The 18,374-nt window shown below is 48.4% G+C and overlaps 1 protein-coding gene across 1 annotated transcript in view; it reads right to left on the bottom strand.

Moving 5' to 3' along the window:
- APP-BP1 (Nedd8-activating enzyme E1 regulatory subunit APP-BP1) overlaps positions 1-7,522 on the bottom strand; it is a 93,870-nt gene extending 86,348 nt beyond the window's left edge. The window contains exons 1-2 of the mRNA XM_080277988.1: positions 7,407-7,522; positions 213-377 (exon numbers count right to left, since the gene is read on the bottom strand). Coding sequence (XP_080134114.1) covers positions 213-377; positions 7,407-7,474 — 233 coding nt within the window. The 5' untranslated portion in view covers positions 7,475-7,522. The remainder of the gene's footprint in view (positions 1-212; positions 378-7,406) is intronic.
- Positions 7,523-18,374: the final 10,852 nt, after the last annotated feature.

The following is an 18,374-nucleotide window of genomic DNA, read 5'->3' as shown; positions in this document are numbered from 1 at the left end:
TCCTCCACCAACCCCACTTCACACGTAGGGAGAACGTTATGCCAACAGCATCTGGTGTTCCCAGGCGGTCACCCATCCAAGTACTAACCAGACCCAACATACAAGTTACAATGTTATTTTAAATCAGATTAGTATCATCTTCAAGAAAATAAGACCAAGTAAAAACAAAAAAATAAACAGCTAAATAAAAAAAATTAAAATGGGAAGCTTACTTGTTGCCTACATCCTGAGGGGTGACCTTTGCATCATCAATAATTGTGATAGCTCCAAGTCCAGGCAGCACCAGAGACTTGAGAGTTTCTGTCCCTGAAGCACTGGCATTGATGAGACAAACATGGCCAGACTCCAGTGATGACTGTCCATGGTCACCCCATAACCTGAAGAGTAAACATGCAGACATAAAAAACCATGACTGTCTCATAATACACCATATGAGGTGCAGATTAAGATGGTGTAGTTCAGTATTATTAATGGTAAATGACTAGCCTGCTACCATTAATGGCATCAGATGACCAAAACAACACCAGTCACCTCTTGGGGATCAAAGCTGTGCAAGGCCATCACCCCAATGGCGGCATTCTATACTGCTCCTAAACAGTTACACAATAATGACACTTCTCAACGAACATATTGTTATACTTCCCTCTATTTCACTGTTACTGCAGTTTCAGCATCAGAGAAATATGCACTCAGTCATACCAGTGATCTCACAAGAACACAGTACCAAAGGAATAAACTCACCATGCCAAAGCTCTGCTTATTGCTGAAGTTATGTCTCACACCTATTAAGAAAAAGAGAACCAACACCTAGAGGATGCTAATACAGTACTGTATTCACCCTTCTGCAAAATGACAACACCAGACACAACCTCAAACTGAGTGAGTCCATTAACACCACATTTCAATGAGGAGTATTTCCAGTTCTCAATACTGTACTTATAATAATAATAAAAATAATAATCCATCCATCATCCAATCCTATGTTGCCCCATAAGGAGCATAGGAGCTCCGGGCTAGGCAAGTTGGTCTTGATATTTAAGATGAGAATGACCAGCCTCACTCATTCCTGAGTGGCATTACATGAGCAATAAACCCTGACCACCCCTTGGATATTGATGATGATGATATTAATAATAATAATAATAATAATAATAATTCATCCATCCATCACCCAATCCTACATTGCCCCATGAAGAGTGCAGGAGCCTGGGGCACGGCAGTTGGTCCTGACATTTAAGATGAGAGTGACCCGCCTCCCTCATCCCTAAGTGGCATTACATGAGCAATAAACCCCAACCACCCCTTGGATATAAACCTTCACCGGCTCAATCCGATTGGAGCGCCGTAATTACCTACTAAACCACCAGGCGCCAAAATTTGGTTATATGATTACCATCCAGCGTAGTAAATGGTTTCCTGGTGTACAGGAAACCATTTGGCTTGTCACTCAGTGTGGAGTCACCCACAGGCAGAAGGAAGAGGAAAGCATGAAGGAATGAAAGACAGAAGAGGGAGTGTAAAGGCAGAAAGACGAGGAAAGAAAGACAGAAGATGGAAGGAAAGAAGGATGGAGGAGAGGACAGGGCAGACACCTGAGAGCAGCACTACACTGAGTGAGTGGATGGTGAGTGCCCCCACCTACCACACAATAATAATAATAATAATAATAATCTGGTCTTTTGTTTCTCAAAAGCACCAGTTCTTCCACAGGGAATTCACTAGTGATCGATACACATATACATTATTTTTACCATTGCAAAAATTGTGACATCTCTCATATACAATGCAAACATCATCAGAAAAAAAAAAAAAAAAAAAAAAAAAAAAAAAAAATAACGTGGCAATAATTAAACCCTATAATCATCCGTCATAGAACAGTACCTCTCTCCAGGTCGTAGCATTTTGAAAGAAGAAAGGCTTTAAGCTCTATCTTAAAGGATTCAGCAGATGACAGATGTCTCATGGACAACAGCAATCTATTATATAATCTTGAGGCTCTATACACAAAAGAACAATCAGAAAAAGATGACTGGTGAATGGCTCCAGCCTCTTCAAGACACAAGGAACCATCTTCACTAAGTAACAACACACCTGGGCATGCTGATGGGAATTTTAACAATTCAGCAAGATACTTCAGTTCACCAAACTTAAGAACCTTGAATGTAATAAGACACACTCTGGTGAGCGCAGGTTCGCCCCCCGCCAGAGTTGTAAAAACTTTGGGAAGCGTTCACCAAGCCACTTGCTCCTTTGGCGGACACAAGGGGTGCTGTGGTTGAATCAGTGTCGCATACCAGTATGCTTGCACCCAATAGGCTTAAGGTGGGCCAATTACACTTGGTTCACAGACTACATACACATTCAAAGCCACTACAACACAACAATTACACTCACAAGCACTTCTCACTCTACATACAGTCTCTACCAGACAGCCTAAGCCACTAAGTAGAGATACATTGGCTGCATCATCCCTGCTTCGGTAGGGATAGGGCGGTCCTGTAGTGTACCTCAACGGCTGATGATGATGATGATGATGATGACATATATATATTGCTATTTTTTTCAACCCTGAGTGTAAGTACGGTAACCTCTCCCATACCAAGAAGTGCTAGCCTATGGTGCACTGCCTTACTCCCACTTCCCATTCACATTTTTATTTCAAATTTGTAAGTCTGTTTATTTGAAGTGATATAAAATCATGCCTAATGGACACATTGCAGCAAGTGGGAGGAGAAAAGACCCAGTATGGTACTCTTTTGACAGAATTCCCAGAGGCACAAACAGGGTTGGAAACAAATTCTATCTATCTATCTATCTATTGCCAGATGCCTCAATCCCGTTTGGGGTGGCCACAAACAAATCGCCTCCAAGTCGCCCTGTCCCCTGCCATTTCACTGCCCTGCTCCCAACTCACACACCCCTCTCTCATATACCTCTCCACCGCATCCCTCCATCTCATCCTCGGCCTCCCCCTCCCTCTTCCCCCCTCCACCTCACTCACATACACTCTCTTCGTCAGTCTTTCACCCTCCATCCTCTCCACATGGCCAAACAACCTCAGTGTTAAAGAAAAAAATAATATATATTTTTTTTTAACTGATCTTTTTATCTAAAAAAAATTTTCAGTTATTTTTTTCCAACCCTGCTGAATATGGCAGACTGACCTGAAAAGTGCCAAAATTTGGAGGGGTACTGTACATACAGTTGTGTATAGGTCAGGTGTTTTTTGGTTTTCATTTTTTTTTTCATGGTTTTCTCAATATTTCACATTACTTTGGATATTCCTATGTGTTTTTTGATGTAAATGTGGCAGAATGACTTGAAAGCAGTGCCCAAATTAGGAGGGGTAATGTGCCTACAGTGGTGAATAAGTAAGGAGTTTTTTGGTTTTCATTTTGTTTTTTCATGGTTTTCTTGGTGTTTGGCATTTCTTTGGACATTCCTAGGTGTGCTTTGATGTCGAAATGTGGCAGACTGGCCTGAAAACTGTGTCAAAATTAGAAGGGGCACTGCACATATAGTGGTGTACAGGAAGGGTGTTTTTTGGTTTTCAGTTGTTTTTCTGCATGATTTTCTAGGTGTTTAGCACTACTTTGGATATTCCTATGTGTATTTTGATGTCTATATATGCCTGAATGACCAAAAATATTGCCAAATTAAACATAGATGAACAAATAAGTTAGGTATAGGTTGGAGGTGGGTATAGGTAGGGGCTGGGGATGGCAGGGGAATAGTGTTCATTACCCGTATGTTGCCACTACCCGGACATGCCTTTGGCTCTATTATGTCCGAATAAACGAGAGAATGCTGTACGGTACATAATAGTGAGATTGCACTAGTATCTCATTCATAAATTTTCAAAAATTTATGCAATTTCTCATCTATAAACAAGTCTGAAATGTGGAGAGGATGGAGAACAGGAGACTAATGAGGAGGATGTGAGTGAGTGAGAATGAGTGGGGGAGAGGGAGGGGGAGACAGGATGAGATGGAGGGATGGAGTAGAGATACTGGTATGAAAGAGGTGGGTGAAAGCTGGAGGGAGGGCAGCGAAATGGCAGGGGACAGGGAAACACTGAAGCGATTTATTTGTGTCCACATCTTAAGGCATCTGGCTATAGATAGACAGACATACTAATATGGAGGGGGGGAGGAGTACTATAGCTTCTGTCTCTATCCGTTATTGTATCTTTATCAAAAACAGCTAACCTAATGGCCTAATCCAATGTAAATGAAGCTAAACTATGCTAATCTTAGTCCAGCTAGCATTGATGTAGATGTGGAAATACTGCAGACATATATAAGAATTGGAGTAAATGAGATGATGCTGAATGCTGTGATGAGTATGTACGAGAGGGTAAGGCTGCAGTGCGTGTGGATAATGAAGTGAGTGAATTTTTCTATTTGAATGTTGGATTAAAATAAGGATGTGACATGTCTCCAAGGCTGTTCAATCTGTATACAGCTGGGGTTATAAAAGACATGCAAGGTAGGGCAGTGGATGCTGGAGCAGCCCTAATGAGAGAATGCAGCATTTGGAAATTCCCTGTACTGTTGTCTGCAGATGATACTGTATAGTTAAGTGAAGACGAAAGGGGTCTGCAAGGCTTGGTGAATGAGTCCGGAAGAGAGTGTAAGAAACAGAATCTTGAGGTGAATGTAGGGAAGAGTAAAGTTACGGTCTTCTAAACAAATAAAGTCATTGGATGTACAGTGAGGTTGGATGATGAAGAAATGGAAAATGTGAAAGCATTCAAGTATGGTACAGTACTTGGATAGTGTGATACCGATGAAAGTTTGGAAGGTGAAGTGCTTGAAAAGGGACAACAAGGAAGGTTGCTGGTTATGTGAAGGCAGCAACAGATAAAGGGAAGTGAGCATGGAAGTAAAAAATTCACTGCATGACAGTATTGTGGTACCAACTCTAACATATGGAAGTGAAACTTGGACCCTGTTGGAAGGACACAAGTCAAGCGTGAGAGCAGTGGAAACGTGTTATTGGAGAGGAGCTTGTGGAGTTACATGGAGACAGACTGACAAATGAGGAAGTGAGGGAGCATTGTGGTGTTGATGTGGAAGTGACAGAAAGCATTAGGAGAAATACACTGAGGTGGTTTGGCTGTGTGCAGAGGATGGAGAGCAATAGACGAACGAGGAGAGTGTGAGTGATGCGGAGGGGGGGGGGAGAGGGAGGGGAGACCAAGGATGAGATAGTGGGATGGAGTGGTGAGCTATATGAGATGGGGGTGGGGTGAGCTGGGAGCAGTGCAGTGAAATGGCGGGGGACAGGGCGACATGGAGGCAATTTGATTGTGGCCACCCCTTACGGGATTAAGGTGTCTGGCAATAAATTGATAGATAGAGGCGCTGGAGAATTTTGACCCACCTAATGTACCTATTTACTAAGTACAATAGATGTTCGATTTAATGAACTAATTTAGCCAACCCATTCCGATACCTTGAATTTTCTGCTAAACTGAGTTCTGTAACCATGGTTCAATATAATGGAAACTTTTCTGATATACTGAGGTACTTTCCACTAAATCCTTAAAGCCAATGGTCAAGCCAAGTTCCTGAAAATGCACAACCAAACCTAGCATAACTATGCTAACTCAATGTTACACACAGCAGTCTGAACTCATAATCAATACCCCCACTTAATGCATTAGTGTACACCCATAATTAATACCCCCACTTAAATGCATTACTATGTACACTCATAATTAATACCCCCCTTAAATGCATTATTGTGTACACTCATAATATCCTCACTTAAATGCATTACTGTGTACACCCATAATTAATCCATCTATTTATCTTTCTATTGCCAGACGCCTCAATCCCGTTTGGGGTGGCCACAAACAAATCGCCTCCAAGTCGCCCTGTCCCCTGCCATTTCACTGCCCTGCTCCCAACTCACACCCCCCTCTCTCATATACCTCTCCACCCCATCCCTCCATCTCATCCTCGGCCTCCCCCTCCCTCTTCCCCCCTCCACCTCACTCACATACACTCTCTTCGTCAGTCTTTCGCCCTCCATCCTCTCCACATGGCCAAACCACCACTTAAATGCATTACTGTGTACACTCATAATTAATACCCCCACCTACATGCATTATTGTGTACATGTTAACAGTGATACATACAGTACTGACTTTGCAATAAAATATGCACACATAAAGAATAAAGCAGTGATAGTAGTGTACCAAATACTGTAGTATAGTAAACAGAGATGCTAAACTACAGTAAGGATTCCCTCCAAAAGCAGGGATTCTGCATTTGTTGCAGAAATATCCCAACACAGGTAGCCATACTGGCCCCCCCCTAAACCTGTGTCAGGCCTGGGTGTGGTTTAGTCACTGTCAGAGTCACCCTCCATCAGCACTCAAGGTGGTACAGGGATGACAGAGGGGCTCAGGAGCATCAGGGATGGTGCTCCACCTTCTCAGTTACTGTGTTTCCAATTTCTAGTCGAGAGAAACCCTCACCCCCTCCTTTTCCTGACCCTTAGGCATGCTTCATAGGAGCTTTGGTTTACTTTAAGAAAAACGCAAATAAGGCCACAATACCAAGGCAAAGCCGCAATTGTTTACAGTTGGTGATCACGTGAAGACTGCATGCTTAGTAGGGACAAATGGCAACACCGCACACCACCAGTCAAGGAAGTGTTTCCGGTATGGGCTTGATGACGTGATCAATTTGTTTTTCTTTTTTTCCAATAAATAGGAGGTTTTTGGAACGGAATTTCCTTAATGGATTCATACAAATTTTAACAAAATTTTCCTTTAAATTGGGCAAAAAAATATCAGAAAAAAATGATTCTGTTATCTCAGGCTTCCCCTAAATTGGTGTTTGTTACATAAAGCATCTACTGCACATATGAAAAAGCATTTCCAAGAGAAACTGTTCAGTGAAGCATAAACTAGATGGTGTCTACTGACTCTATCTAGTGATGCATGAACTTGATGGTGGCTATATTAATTTCTGAAAACATTAACCAGGTGCGATTCCAATATAATACCCTCACCCCGAACAACAGTAATAGTTTTAATTTTATCTCATAGTAATAATAATAATAATAATAATAAAATCCCAATATGGGGAGGAGCAGGTAATTACACGTTACCAGTACCTATGCTGTTTCAGCTTATGAGGGAACAAGAAACATAAGCCAAACAACTATCCTGTGAACAGCAACTATACTGACATACAAACACTTATCACAAACTGTAAAGGTAATACACATAACATCACAGAAGGAAAATAACCAGAACCTGTAAGTAACGTGAAGTGGTCGAAATTACATTCGTTATGTGAGGTGTTAAATAAAAGCCTAATAACCCCAGGTATAATCAGTGACTACTGATCACGTAGTATTTCATATGCACTTATTTCAATGCTCCTTACCTCAGCTGGCGGTCATATTTCTTGGCTTTGTCAGTTAGCTCACAGGATGGAGTTCCCGACGACTCCATTACTGGTGATAACCCGAAAGTCAACCAACTGCACCCGCATGTACACAACTTAACCTTACTCTTCACCTTCAAGCCCCGGGAGGAAAATCTTCTTCTTCTTTGGTTGAAGGGTAGAGAAGCAATGAAGCTTATACACCCTCCCCTGGTGGAGGTGGTACGCCAGGAGGTGAGGCTTTGCAGGGATGACTATGCACTGGTGATCAAGCGGGATCTTGAAGAAAGCAGGGGAGGCTCTTCTCACTAGCAGAGATCACAGGCGACGAATTTGACCAGTGACGCGGAGGAACTTCTTCATGAGACGTAGCACCTTGGCTTTGAGGTCCTCCGGTAGCCCGACATCTGCCAGCAGAATGGGGAGCGTGAAGTCATGGACACCAGAGGCGATCAAGGCTGAACGGAGGAAAGTTCTGGCAGAGAAGAATCTCGGGCACCAAAAGACAAAGTGGAGGATGGTCTCGTCCGTGTCACCACACCATGGACATGAAGGGGTAGGGGAAAGGCCTATCCTGTGCAGGTGTGCATTGAGGGCAGTGTGGCCAAGCCGTAGTCGGACCAATGCTGTGTCCAGGTCTCGGCTCGGGGAGCGAGCCCAAGGTTGTGGGGTAGATGATGAGCGATATGCAGAGAGGCTAGTGTTGCGGAGTAGATCAGGGATGGCAGCGTTCCACGAGTTGAAGAGGGTGCAAAAGGTGTGTGATGAGAAGGAGGAAAAGTCAAGGATAAGATTCAATTTCTGTCATGTCGTGTGCCAGTGTGGCCGCATCATCAACTACGATATTTCCATGGATGCCTGTGTGAGAAGGGACCTACTGAAAATGTATATGTAAAACCCTGGTCGTGGAGAAAAAGGAGAACAGAGTGACAGTCGAAGACGAGTTTGTGATGAGAGGATGGGCGCCTGGAGCACAATAGGGCAAGGGAAGACTGAGAATCGGAAAAAATGACAACTGACTGGGGGGGAAATGAATCTGACAAACTCCAGGGCACCCATGATGGCAAAAAGCTCGGCAGCAAGGATAGGCTGAAGCCCGTCTAGTTTCCATGTTTTACACAGAGAAAGGCAAGGGACAAAGATTGCTGCTGTCGTGGAGGGAGGGGAGGGGACATGAGAGCCATCCGTAAAAATCTGAATAGAGTTAGCATAATGGAGGGACACTAGTTCGCCAAAGAGGGGTAGGGCACTGGGACAGTCTGTGGACTTAGTAAACGGGACGTGGAGGTGTGAGTGAAAAAGGGAGGGGAGAGGGAACCAAGGGGGGAGTGGAGAGACAGGAGACATAGGGAAGGAAAGTGGCAGAGGTAAGGACAATCGGCAATAGGATTACAAAGCACGGACGATGAATGGAACACGGGAACGTAGAGGCCAGGATGGATCGTCGTGGGAGATACTAGGATGAGCATACAGTATAGTCAAGGGATGGGAAGGAGAGACTTTTATATAGGAATGAACAGCCTTGGAATACTCGCCATCGCTCCAAGGGTAACACATTTGCCTCTGCATGCATTGCAGCAGCTGGTGATGAGCAGAGTGCTCTTAGTGCTATCCGGAGGGCAGAATTTTGAATTACATTGAGTTTACGTAAAAGGGAGGGGGAGGCGGATCCATATATGGTACTGCCATAATCCAATTTACTCCTGATATACACCCGGTAAAACTTGAACAGAACTTCCCGGGAGGCACCCCATCAGAAGCCTGTTAGGCATTTCATGAGGGAAAGGCGCTTCATACATGAGACCCGTAAATATTCAATGTGTGCCTTCCAAGTCAGGATGGGGCCATCAAGTCGGAGCCCCAAGAAGGTGTGGTGACCCCGGAGAGGGACTGGGGTGTCATGGACATGAATGATGGGCAGAAAGGGTAGGGTGCGTCTAACGGTAAAAAACATTAGTATACATTTATCTACATTAACCCTGAAACCCCAGTCTGCAAACAGGACCGTCTCTCTGCATGGAGACGGTCCTGTGCTTCCTGCAGAGTGGGGGCTGAGCTAAGGAGGGTTAGGTCATCCGCATATACCAGAAGGGAGGTGCCTGGAGGACGGGGAAGTGTAGACAATAACATATTAAAAAGGAAAGGGTTCAAGACCAACCCCTGAGGTACCCCTCTGCCGACCAGAAACGAAGAAGATGTTATCCCCCCAAGAGAAACTGAGAAGGGTCTACCAGATAGGAAGTTACGGATCCAAGTTAGAGTCGTCCCAACTATCCCCACTCTAGATAAATTATAAAGGATCCCCTCGTGGGAAGCAGAGTCGAAGGCCCCAGCCTGGTCATTAAAAAGGACCAACATGACTTCCTTATTTCTGTATGTAGTCCAGATAGAATGTTCAAGGTGATGAAGGATATCCAGAGTGCTGCATCCTGGCCGGAAGCCGCACTGCTCCTCCAGGAGAAGACCCTTTCCCTCTGCCCACCAGTGTAACCTGTTACCTACCACTCGCTCCATGAGTTTCCCAAGACATGAGAGAAGGGCTATTGGCCTGTAGCTATTAAGCAGGGTGAGGTCTTTTCCCGACTTTGGAAAAGGGAGAACGACGGCATGCTTCCATGCCATGGGGAAGACGCCCAATTGCCAGCTAGAGTTAAGCAGCTTTAGGAGGAGATCATGTGCCACAGGGGGAAGATGGGTCAAGAGTTCGTACGGTATAATGTCTGGCCCAGTAGCTTTGTGGGGCGGTAGAGCACGTATCGCAACTGATAACTCATGGGGAATGATAGGAGATGACAGATCTGTGGGGGAGGGCTCTGCTTCAGCCACCTCAACCATATGCATGACCCGGGGGAAATCAGGGATGGGAGCAGGGATACTAAGTGTTAAGCTGTAATGGCGTGCAAGAGCGTCAGCCTTCCCGGTAGTAGTTAGTATATCTACACCATCTAGGGTTAGGGGATATGAGAAAGAATATAACTTACCCTTCATGGCCTGCAAGAAACGCCAGGTGCGAGTGGAGGAGGTGGAGGATGATAGAGACGCCACAAAAGTCGCCCAAGCCTTCCGTTTTGCAGTCGTGACAGTACGAATGCATTCTGCGTTTAATCGGCGATATCGAACCATGTTGCTCTCAGACAAGCAGGCCTGCCATGCGCGCCAAGCCCGGCGCTTTGCTAACACCACCTGGTGACACTCCTCGGTCCACCACGGGACACCACACCGTGGCGTCCGGCGGGAAGTGACCAACGAAAACGCATCCTTACCTGCTGCTACCAACCAATCCGAACACCTGCAGTGATATTTAGGGGAAAGTGAAGTACCGGCAGAGAGTCCGTCAAGGCCACAGAAAACTTTGTCCATCCACCAGCCCACAGGCGCCATCGCGGGCTCGCGGGAACTGAGTTGGAAACGGATACATCGGGGAAGAGGATTATTAGTGGGAGATGATCGCTACCCATAAAGGGTCCCACGGTAAACTCTGCCCCATGGAAGTAAGTATCCCCTATACACAGATCTAAAGCTGAACCCACTCCTGTGTGTGGATCATAACAGGTCTTGAGGCCCGCTGGGGAGAGAAGGGTGTACCTATCCGACTGCAGCAGATAAGAGAACAGGGAAGAACCTGAGGCATTGACAGATCTACAAGGGAGGTCAGGATCCCACAGGGAGTGACGGGCATTGAAGTCACCGAAGACCAGTGCTGGTGAAGGAAGCTGGTCAAAGTAATGTGTTAATTCGGCAACTGTAAGAGTGCGACAGGGGTTGTATAAAAGTAGCAAGGAAACCCGACGTCCCTGCAGCTCTACCTGTACATCCAAGGTCTCCAATACCCCATTATGACAAGTGGTGAAAGGAAATGGCCTGCATGGAATACCCTCTCTGACCAGTAAGGCCAACCCTCCCCTCTGTTGAGCCGGCCTATCCTGTCTAATGACAGTGTAACCCTTAAGGTGAAAAAGAAGATGCGATTGTAGCCACGTTTCGCTTATCCCAATAACCGAGGGAAGAAGTTCATCCAAAAACATCTTGAATTCTTGGGTTTTTCTCAGTACAGAACGAGCGTTCCACACCACCATGGAAAAAGGCATAAGAGTGGTCTAAGAAGATGGCATAAGGGAGAATAGCCTGGGCATGAGTTGCTCACAGATGTCCTTGGGTGAGATTCCTTGAAGATAAGCGGAGATGGCATTGATGATGATCTGGAGAAGGGTAGCAAGATCCACAGAAGGGAGAGTTCGCGGCTGGCTACCGAGGGAGGGGGGTGATGAGGGAGGTCGCTGGGGTCTGGCTGGCGGGGTACGAGTTGCGGGGGCACGCTGAGGGGCGTGTTCCTGTGGTTGACCTTGGAAGAGGAGTGGAGCCGGCATGATCTCATCCATCGGGGTCCTGTCTGCTGGGAGATGTGGTTGGGGACAACAACGTTCAAGTCCGTTAGGGCACCTCAACCTCGGAGGCAAGTGGACGACTGCTGAGTAGGACAATTTCTGGGTGGAAGTATCGACCTCAGTGATTGGTGAGGGTTCTGAACCCCAGGTCCCGAAGTCCATTGTTGCAGTTCCGTTATCTTGTTCTTCCAAGGTGGCAAACCGGTTCATAATGGGTATCCCCACTGAGGGACGATTCGGCCCCAGTCCAGGGGAAGAGGAACTACCATGGGCAGAGCCACGCGAGGGGGCCCAGAAGCTGTCTCGGAGAGTATTTGTCGTAGGAGCTGGTGGCCACGACACTGTCAGAGATAGGACGATCTCGACAGTAGGTGGCTGGGAGGGCACGCAGGATCTTGTTGATGTCTGCCGTTGGTGTTGAAGAGATCCTGCCATCACGATCTACACTTAAGGCCATGCGATATATTGGACACACGTGCGAAACCGGCCTATGGGCACCACCACACAAGTAGCAGTGTGGGTCTAAAGAACAGGTGGTACCATCCTCCATCCGAAATTGGTGGTTACCACTACACAAAGAGCAACGAAAGCCAGATTTACACGTGACTGAGCTATGACCGAATGCGAGACATCGAAAACAACGATAGACGGGGAAAGTATATGGACTTACACGGAAAGACACCCCACCATAAACCACACGCGATGGTAATGGGCCTGCAAACCGAAGCCGTAGCGTCGTGGAAACTTTAAGCTCACCTGGAGCTGGACACCTGGATGGGAGCTGAACCACCTCCACCAGACGACTCGTCTCCAGGGGTCAATCTTGATTGTGCTGTAAGATGTTGATTTCTGTGGTGAGGTCAGCCACCGAACAGTCACAAGCAATAGGACCTATGGTACCGAAGGTGCAATTGCCTGTACCTACCTCCCATTCCCGTAACCGTCTACACTTCACCTTCCAGGGTCCAAGTTCATTTAGCTGTTCCATGGGGGGTTTATCTTAAATAAGTCCACCTCCCGGATCTGCACCTCCAAGGTCATACCATTGCCCCTGATGAATGTTTTATCAGCTCAGCGCCACTTTGCAAAGGGTGCAGCTACCAGATACTCAGTGATCTTGGGGGGAGCTGTAAAAACCCTGGACCCAGAAGCCTCCTGGATGTAAAAAACGGCGAAAGTATCCTCTTGGGGCTCACCTAACGATGCTGGAGGATGGTAAGCAGAGCCCCCAGTCACTTTTACCTGGGTGGGATCACCACCAACCCCGGAAGGAGAAGAGTCATGGGTCCTCTTGATGCCGGCGGAGGATTCGTCCATATGTTGTGGTTGCGGCATGCCCCCTGGATCCACAGGTGGTTCAGGCATTACTCTGGTGTCAGCTAGGAAACAGTAGACACACCAGACGTAGCAAATTGTCGCAGAAAACAGACTATGTATGCAAGGTAGAACACCACAACAGACGTCCACACGCTATGGTGGTCCTGACGAGAGTCCGGGAGTAAATCTATAACGTACTGACATGTAAACGGAATGGAATGGTTTATTGTTGTAAAAGGTGCAGAGTGCTAATACAAGTTTTATTAGGGAAAACTGGCTAATTATAGTGTGCCAAATGCAAACGTTTCATAACGAGTAGGTAACATTGTTATGGTAGGTGTTTTAAGGGCGGCTTATCGTCCTAGAATGCTTGCAATATAGCCAGGGACCTCTCTCGAGACCGGAGCTAGAATACACAACGAAAAGAGCAGGACATAAAACTCTAGGTAACAACCTTACATGTATATTATCCAAATTACAACCTTCGCTCAGTAGGATGGGAGTTACACACGACATACTATTTACAGTCAACTGTGACGGATAGAGGGTCCCGAGGTTGGTGGGTATCACGCAGGATACCAGCCAGTCAGAGGATGCTAGACGGACACTGTGCAATGAAGGATATTAATTCTCACACAGTTTGTTACTTGGGCTCTGACATCAATCTGAACATATGTGTCTCACCATATATCACACAGTGGTAAATGCAGTAACACAACACAATATACACACATAGGCACTATGGCACTAAAAAAAAATAGTTCGGCACTGTACATGCATGTATCACGAGCACTACAGTCACTATTGGTCTGGGCAGTCACTACTACGCTGGGCAGTCCGGGGAACTCCAGCCGGGCTTCAGGGGCCAGGTGATCTTCAGGTGTCGGCCAGGTGTTGGAGGGATCCCGTCTGGTGTCCCTTCTATCAATGGCCATGGGACGACCTTCAAAGGTGACGTCGTGTGCTGAGAGCTGTGGTCGGGAGTGGTGGGAGGTCCTCTACTTGTGGGGCCTGGCGGGGTAATTTGGTCCTTATAGGGCTTGGACCGAACAGCACGAGAAGGCGCTCTTGTCTGCGCCTACTCTGGGTAGAAGGTCTTTGTTGCCTGGTGCTGGGGAGGGTGTGCCCTGGGGTTGTGGGGGCGCATCGGGGAGTCCAGCACCTGCGGTCTCCCTTCTGTCAGGCCTTCATCAGGGTCTGACTGCAGCGTTGCCTTCATCAGGAGTCCGTCAGGTGGTCGTCTCCCATGGGCGCCAGCTGGATGGCACACACTCCCAGGGACAGCACAGGACCTCGCCACACTTCCTCCAGGTAGGGAGGTTCCTCCTGGGGACTGCCTTGGTGGAGAGGGATGGAGGAACATCCTTCTTGGCTACAGGAGGGGCGAGCCGAGCAAGGGTCGTCCATCACTGGGGAAGTCACAGGGGGTGAGAGGCTTTGGTGGTGATGCCTCTCCCTGTCGCGGCTGGAGGCCGTTGCTGAGGTCCCATAGGCAACAGGGGGAGGAAGGATAGAGGCCATCCCTTCCCTGTCGGTGCGGCTGGAGGCCGTTATCGAGGCCCGACTTCCGAGCAGGACCATGGGCGAGGTGTGGGTGGAGGCCATCATCTGACCACAGGTGCGGCTGCAGATCTTGATTTCTCTGTAGGTGGTGCAATCACCTCTTGAGGTGGTGGAGAGGGTCGGACGTGGGGGACGTGGTGGGAGGCTGCAGGTGTTGTAGGGGCAGGAGGAGGGGGGCCTCCCCGAATACCCTTTTGTGGGAGGATATACCGTCATCTTGGGGGCAGGAGTTGATCCCCCATTGAACAATTTTGACCTGGGCTGGCCAGTCCTCGTTTTTGGTTTCCTCTATTCGGGTCCGCACCTGGTTCATGAGGATGTGATGGCTCCTCTCACATATGCCGTTGCTTTGGGGCCAGTGTGGGGAGGAGTGTGAAAGGCAGTAGCCAAAGATGTTCGCGAGCTCTTGCCACATGGCGCTGGTGAACTCGGGGGCATTGCCTGAGTGCAGAGGCTGGGGAATCCCGAAATAGGGGAAGATGTGGCAGACAAGTTTGTCATCCACGGCTAGTGTGGTGTTCCACGGCTGGACAGGCGATGAGGAATTTTGAATAGGTATCCACGAAAGTGATGATGTGCCTGTAGCCAGCTCTGGGTGGTAGGGGGCCCACTACGTCAACAGATAGTATAATTGCCACGGTTTGTGAGCAGTGATGCTCCTCGACGGGCCTGGTGTGCAGAGGGTATCTTTGCCTAGTGCACAGGTCCGGCAAGATTGGGTGACTTGTCTGGCTAGGTTGGAGGGGTTAGGGGTCCAGTAGGCTTCATTAAATACCTGTAGCAGTTTTTTGATGCTCAGGTGAATCCTATTGTCGGAGTGGAGGTGTGTCATGGTGTCTAAGGCGGTCTTGGGGTCGAGCACTATATGTCCCGACTGGGTGAACAGGTGGTCACCCTGCTGGTGGAGTTTAGAGAACAGGTGTGGCAGCAGCCACTGGGGGAATTCTTTGTTGTGCCATTGCTGTAGGAATTGAGATTCACCGTGGATCAAGCTGATTAGCAGTCGGGATAGAGCATCTGTGTTAGTGTGTACTTTGCCGGGGCGGTAAGAAATCTCGTAGCTAAATTCTTCTAGTGTTTTCCTCCATCTAATAAGTTGGGTGTTGTGTGTGTCAGGCTACCAAAGCCACTGGAGTGATTGGTGGTCTGTGATGATAGTGTCGTTCATACCTGACAGGTAGGCCCAGAAGTGTTCCAGCACCCAGATGATGCTCAGGCACTCTTTTTGTAGCGGCGTAATTTCTTTTGGCTAGGTTGAGGGTGCGGTTGGCACAGGCGATGATGTGTTCTCACCCTTGCTGTACCTGGGCGAGGACAGCACCAATTGCTATCAATGATACGTCCGTGTACAGACAGAAGGGCAGGGTGTAGTCGGGGAAGGCCATGATCGGGGCGGTGATGAGTGTGTTCTTTAGTTCTTGGAAAGCAGCTCTCTGTTTATCGGTCCAGATAAAAGGCTCGCCCTTTTTGGTCAAGTCGTGGAGGGGTTTGGCAATGTCAACGGACCCTTTCATGAAGTGCCGATAGTACGACGTGAGGCCCAGGAAGGCGCAGACTTCGTGAACATCTTGTGGCAGAGGGAGGTCTGCAAAAGCTTGCAGCTTGTCAGGGTCAGGTGAGATTCCATCCATCGAGATGATGTGCCCCAGGAAGGCGATAGTTTGTGCTGCCAGGACGCATTTGGAAGGCCTGAGCTTGAGGCCAGCCTGGCGGATACACAGAAAAACTTTCCTGAGGCATTGGAGGTGATGGGCTCATGTTTTGCTGAAAATAATTACGTTATCCAGGTAGGCAAGGCAGATATCCCAGGTGAGGCTGCTCAGGACAGACTCCATTAACCTAGAAAAGGTGGCGGGGGCATTGCAGAGTCTGAAGGGTAGAACATTGAACTCGTAGTGTTTCCCATTGCTAGTGGAAAACGCAGTTTTCCCCCTGTCCTCAAGGTGTACAGGGACTTGCCAATATCCCGATTGGAGGTCTAGGATCAAGAACCAAGAGGCTCCATACAGGGAGTCAAGAGAGTCATCTATCCTGGGAAGGGGCATGGCGTCCTTGGTGGTTACGTCCATCAATCAGCGGTAGTCCAAGCAAAAACGCATGGTGGCATCTTTCTTTTTGACGAGGACGACGGGAGAGGACCACGGGCTGGTGGAGGGTGACACAACACCGGCATTGAGCATTTCCTGGACCTGCCGGTTTTCCTCAGCCATTTTTTTTTTTTTTTTTTTTTTTTTTTTGCCAAGATGGTTGGCGAATGGGTGGTCCTGTGGTATATATTTCGTGCATCAGGTAGGTGGTGTGGCTGATGTCAGTAGGGCCTGACACAAAGAGGTCTTGGAAGTCCAGGAGAAGGTGGCGGAGGCTATCCACCTGGTGGGGGGAGAGATAGTCAGGTATGCGTGGTAGGGGGGGAGTGGGGGGTGGCACAAGGCTCGGCCTCTTCCATCTCTCCCACAACTAATCTCCTAGGTAGCGTGAGGGGTGTGTGATGTTGGCTATTCTGACTGCGGCAATGTGGAGGGGGGAGGAAGGTGGGGAACAGCAGACAGGCTGAGAGGGGCCCGGGTGGTAGGTCGGGGGAGAACAGGACGCAGGTGCCAGTAGGCCTGTATAGATGTATCCAAGCCTTGTGGTGGGGAGGGATTGTTAGGGCGGATGCAATAGTTGCTGGGAAGGTGGGGTGTGGGGGGGTGGGCTAGGGGAGGAGCTGAGGGGGGGACAGGGGGGGAAGGAGGGAGGGAGGAGAGGGAGGGACCTGCATGCGCACATGGACTGGGGGGGAAGGAGGGAGGGAGGAGAGGGAGGGACCTGCATGCGCACATGGACTGGGGGGGAAGGAGGGAGGGAGGAGAGGGAGGGACCTGCATGCGCACATGGACTGGGGGGGAAGGAGGGAGGGAGGAGAGGGAGGGACCTGCATGCGCACATGGACTGGGGGGGAGTGAGAGGGATCCTGGAATTGGAGCTGCTACTTGTGGCAGTTGATGTTTGCACATAACTTCTGCAGGAGGTCCAATCCCAGATATCCATCAAACACACGGCAGGTCGAGTCGAACACAATAAACTTGTGCTGGGTGGAGACTTGTTGGTGGGTGTCAGTGCATAGGGTCCAGGTTTCCCACGGATGGGTAGGGGGCCATTCCCTGAGTCCATGAGATGAGCTGACGTAGGGAAAATCCGACTTATTACGGGAGTGAAAATGACTAGAGGCAGGATCTGGCCGCTCCTGTGTCAGCCATAACCTCGCTTTTACTCCGTTCAGTCTCATCTTGTCGTACTGTAGACTAGGGGGTGGTATTTCTGAGAGGTGGCCCCTGCCACCATGGGGAGGTGATCCGTGGGCAGGCCTAAAAATCCAGCTGCTGTGGAATCTCGTCTTCCTCCAGCTCCATTTCCTCGGGGTTTGTGTCCCAGGTGGGTGCATTGTTATCCTCAGGGCCCTCGTTATCGAGGGAGGACACTTTTCGTCATCCCTGGGTGGCTGGTCTACACCTGGCAGCCTTCAGTTGTTCTCTGATGTCGTGGAGTGGACATTGGTGGCTGCAAGCGATAAATTCCCACGGGTTAATGGAAATTAAATTCTGGTTCTCCTTGGGGTTGGGGCGCTTGTTGGTTGGATGCGTCCTGGGTAGGCTGGGTGTTGGTTGGGTTGGTGTGGGTTGAGGGCGGCTGAGGTTTGTTGTTTGGCGCTGGTCTTTGTGTG

Source organism: Coenobita brevimanus, chromosome 71 (assembly GCF_032717465.1).
Source record: "Coenobita brevimanus isolate Jiangsu-jjx chromosome 71, ASM3271746v2, whole genome shotgun sequence".
Classification (NCBI taxonomy): domain Eukaryota; kingdom Metazoa; phylum Arthropoda; class Malacostraca; order Decapoda; family Coenobitidae; genus Coenobita; species Coenobita brevimanus.
This window is presented reverse-complemented; position numbering and strand designations above follow the sequence as displayed.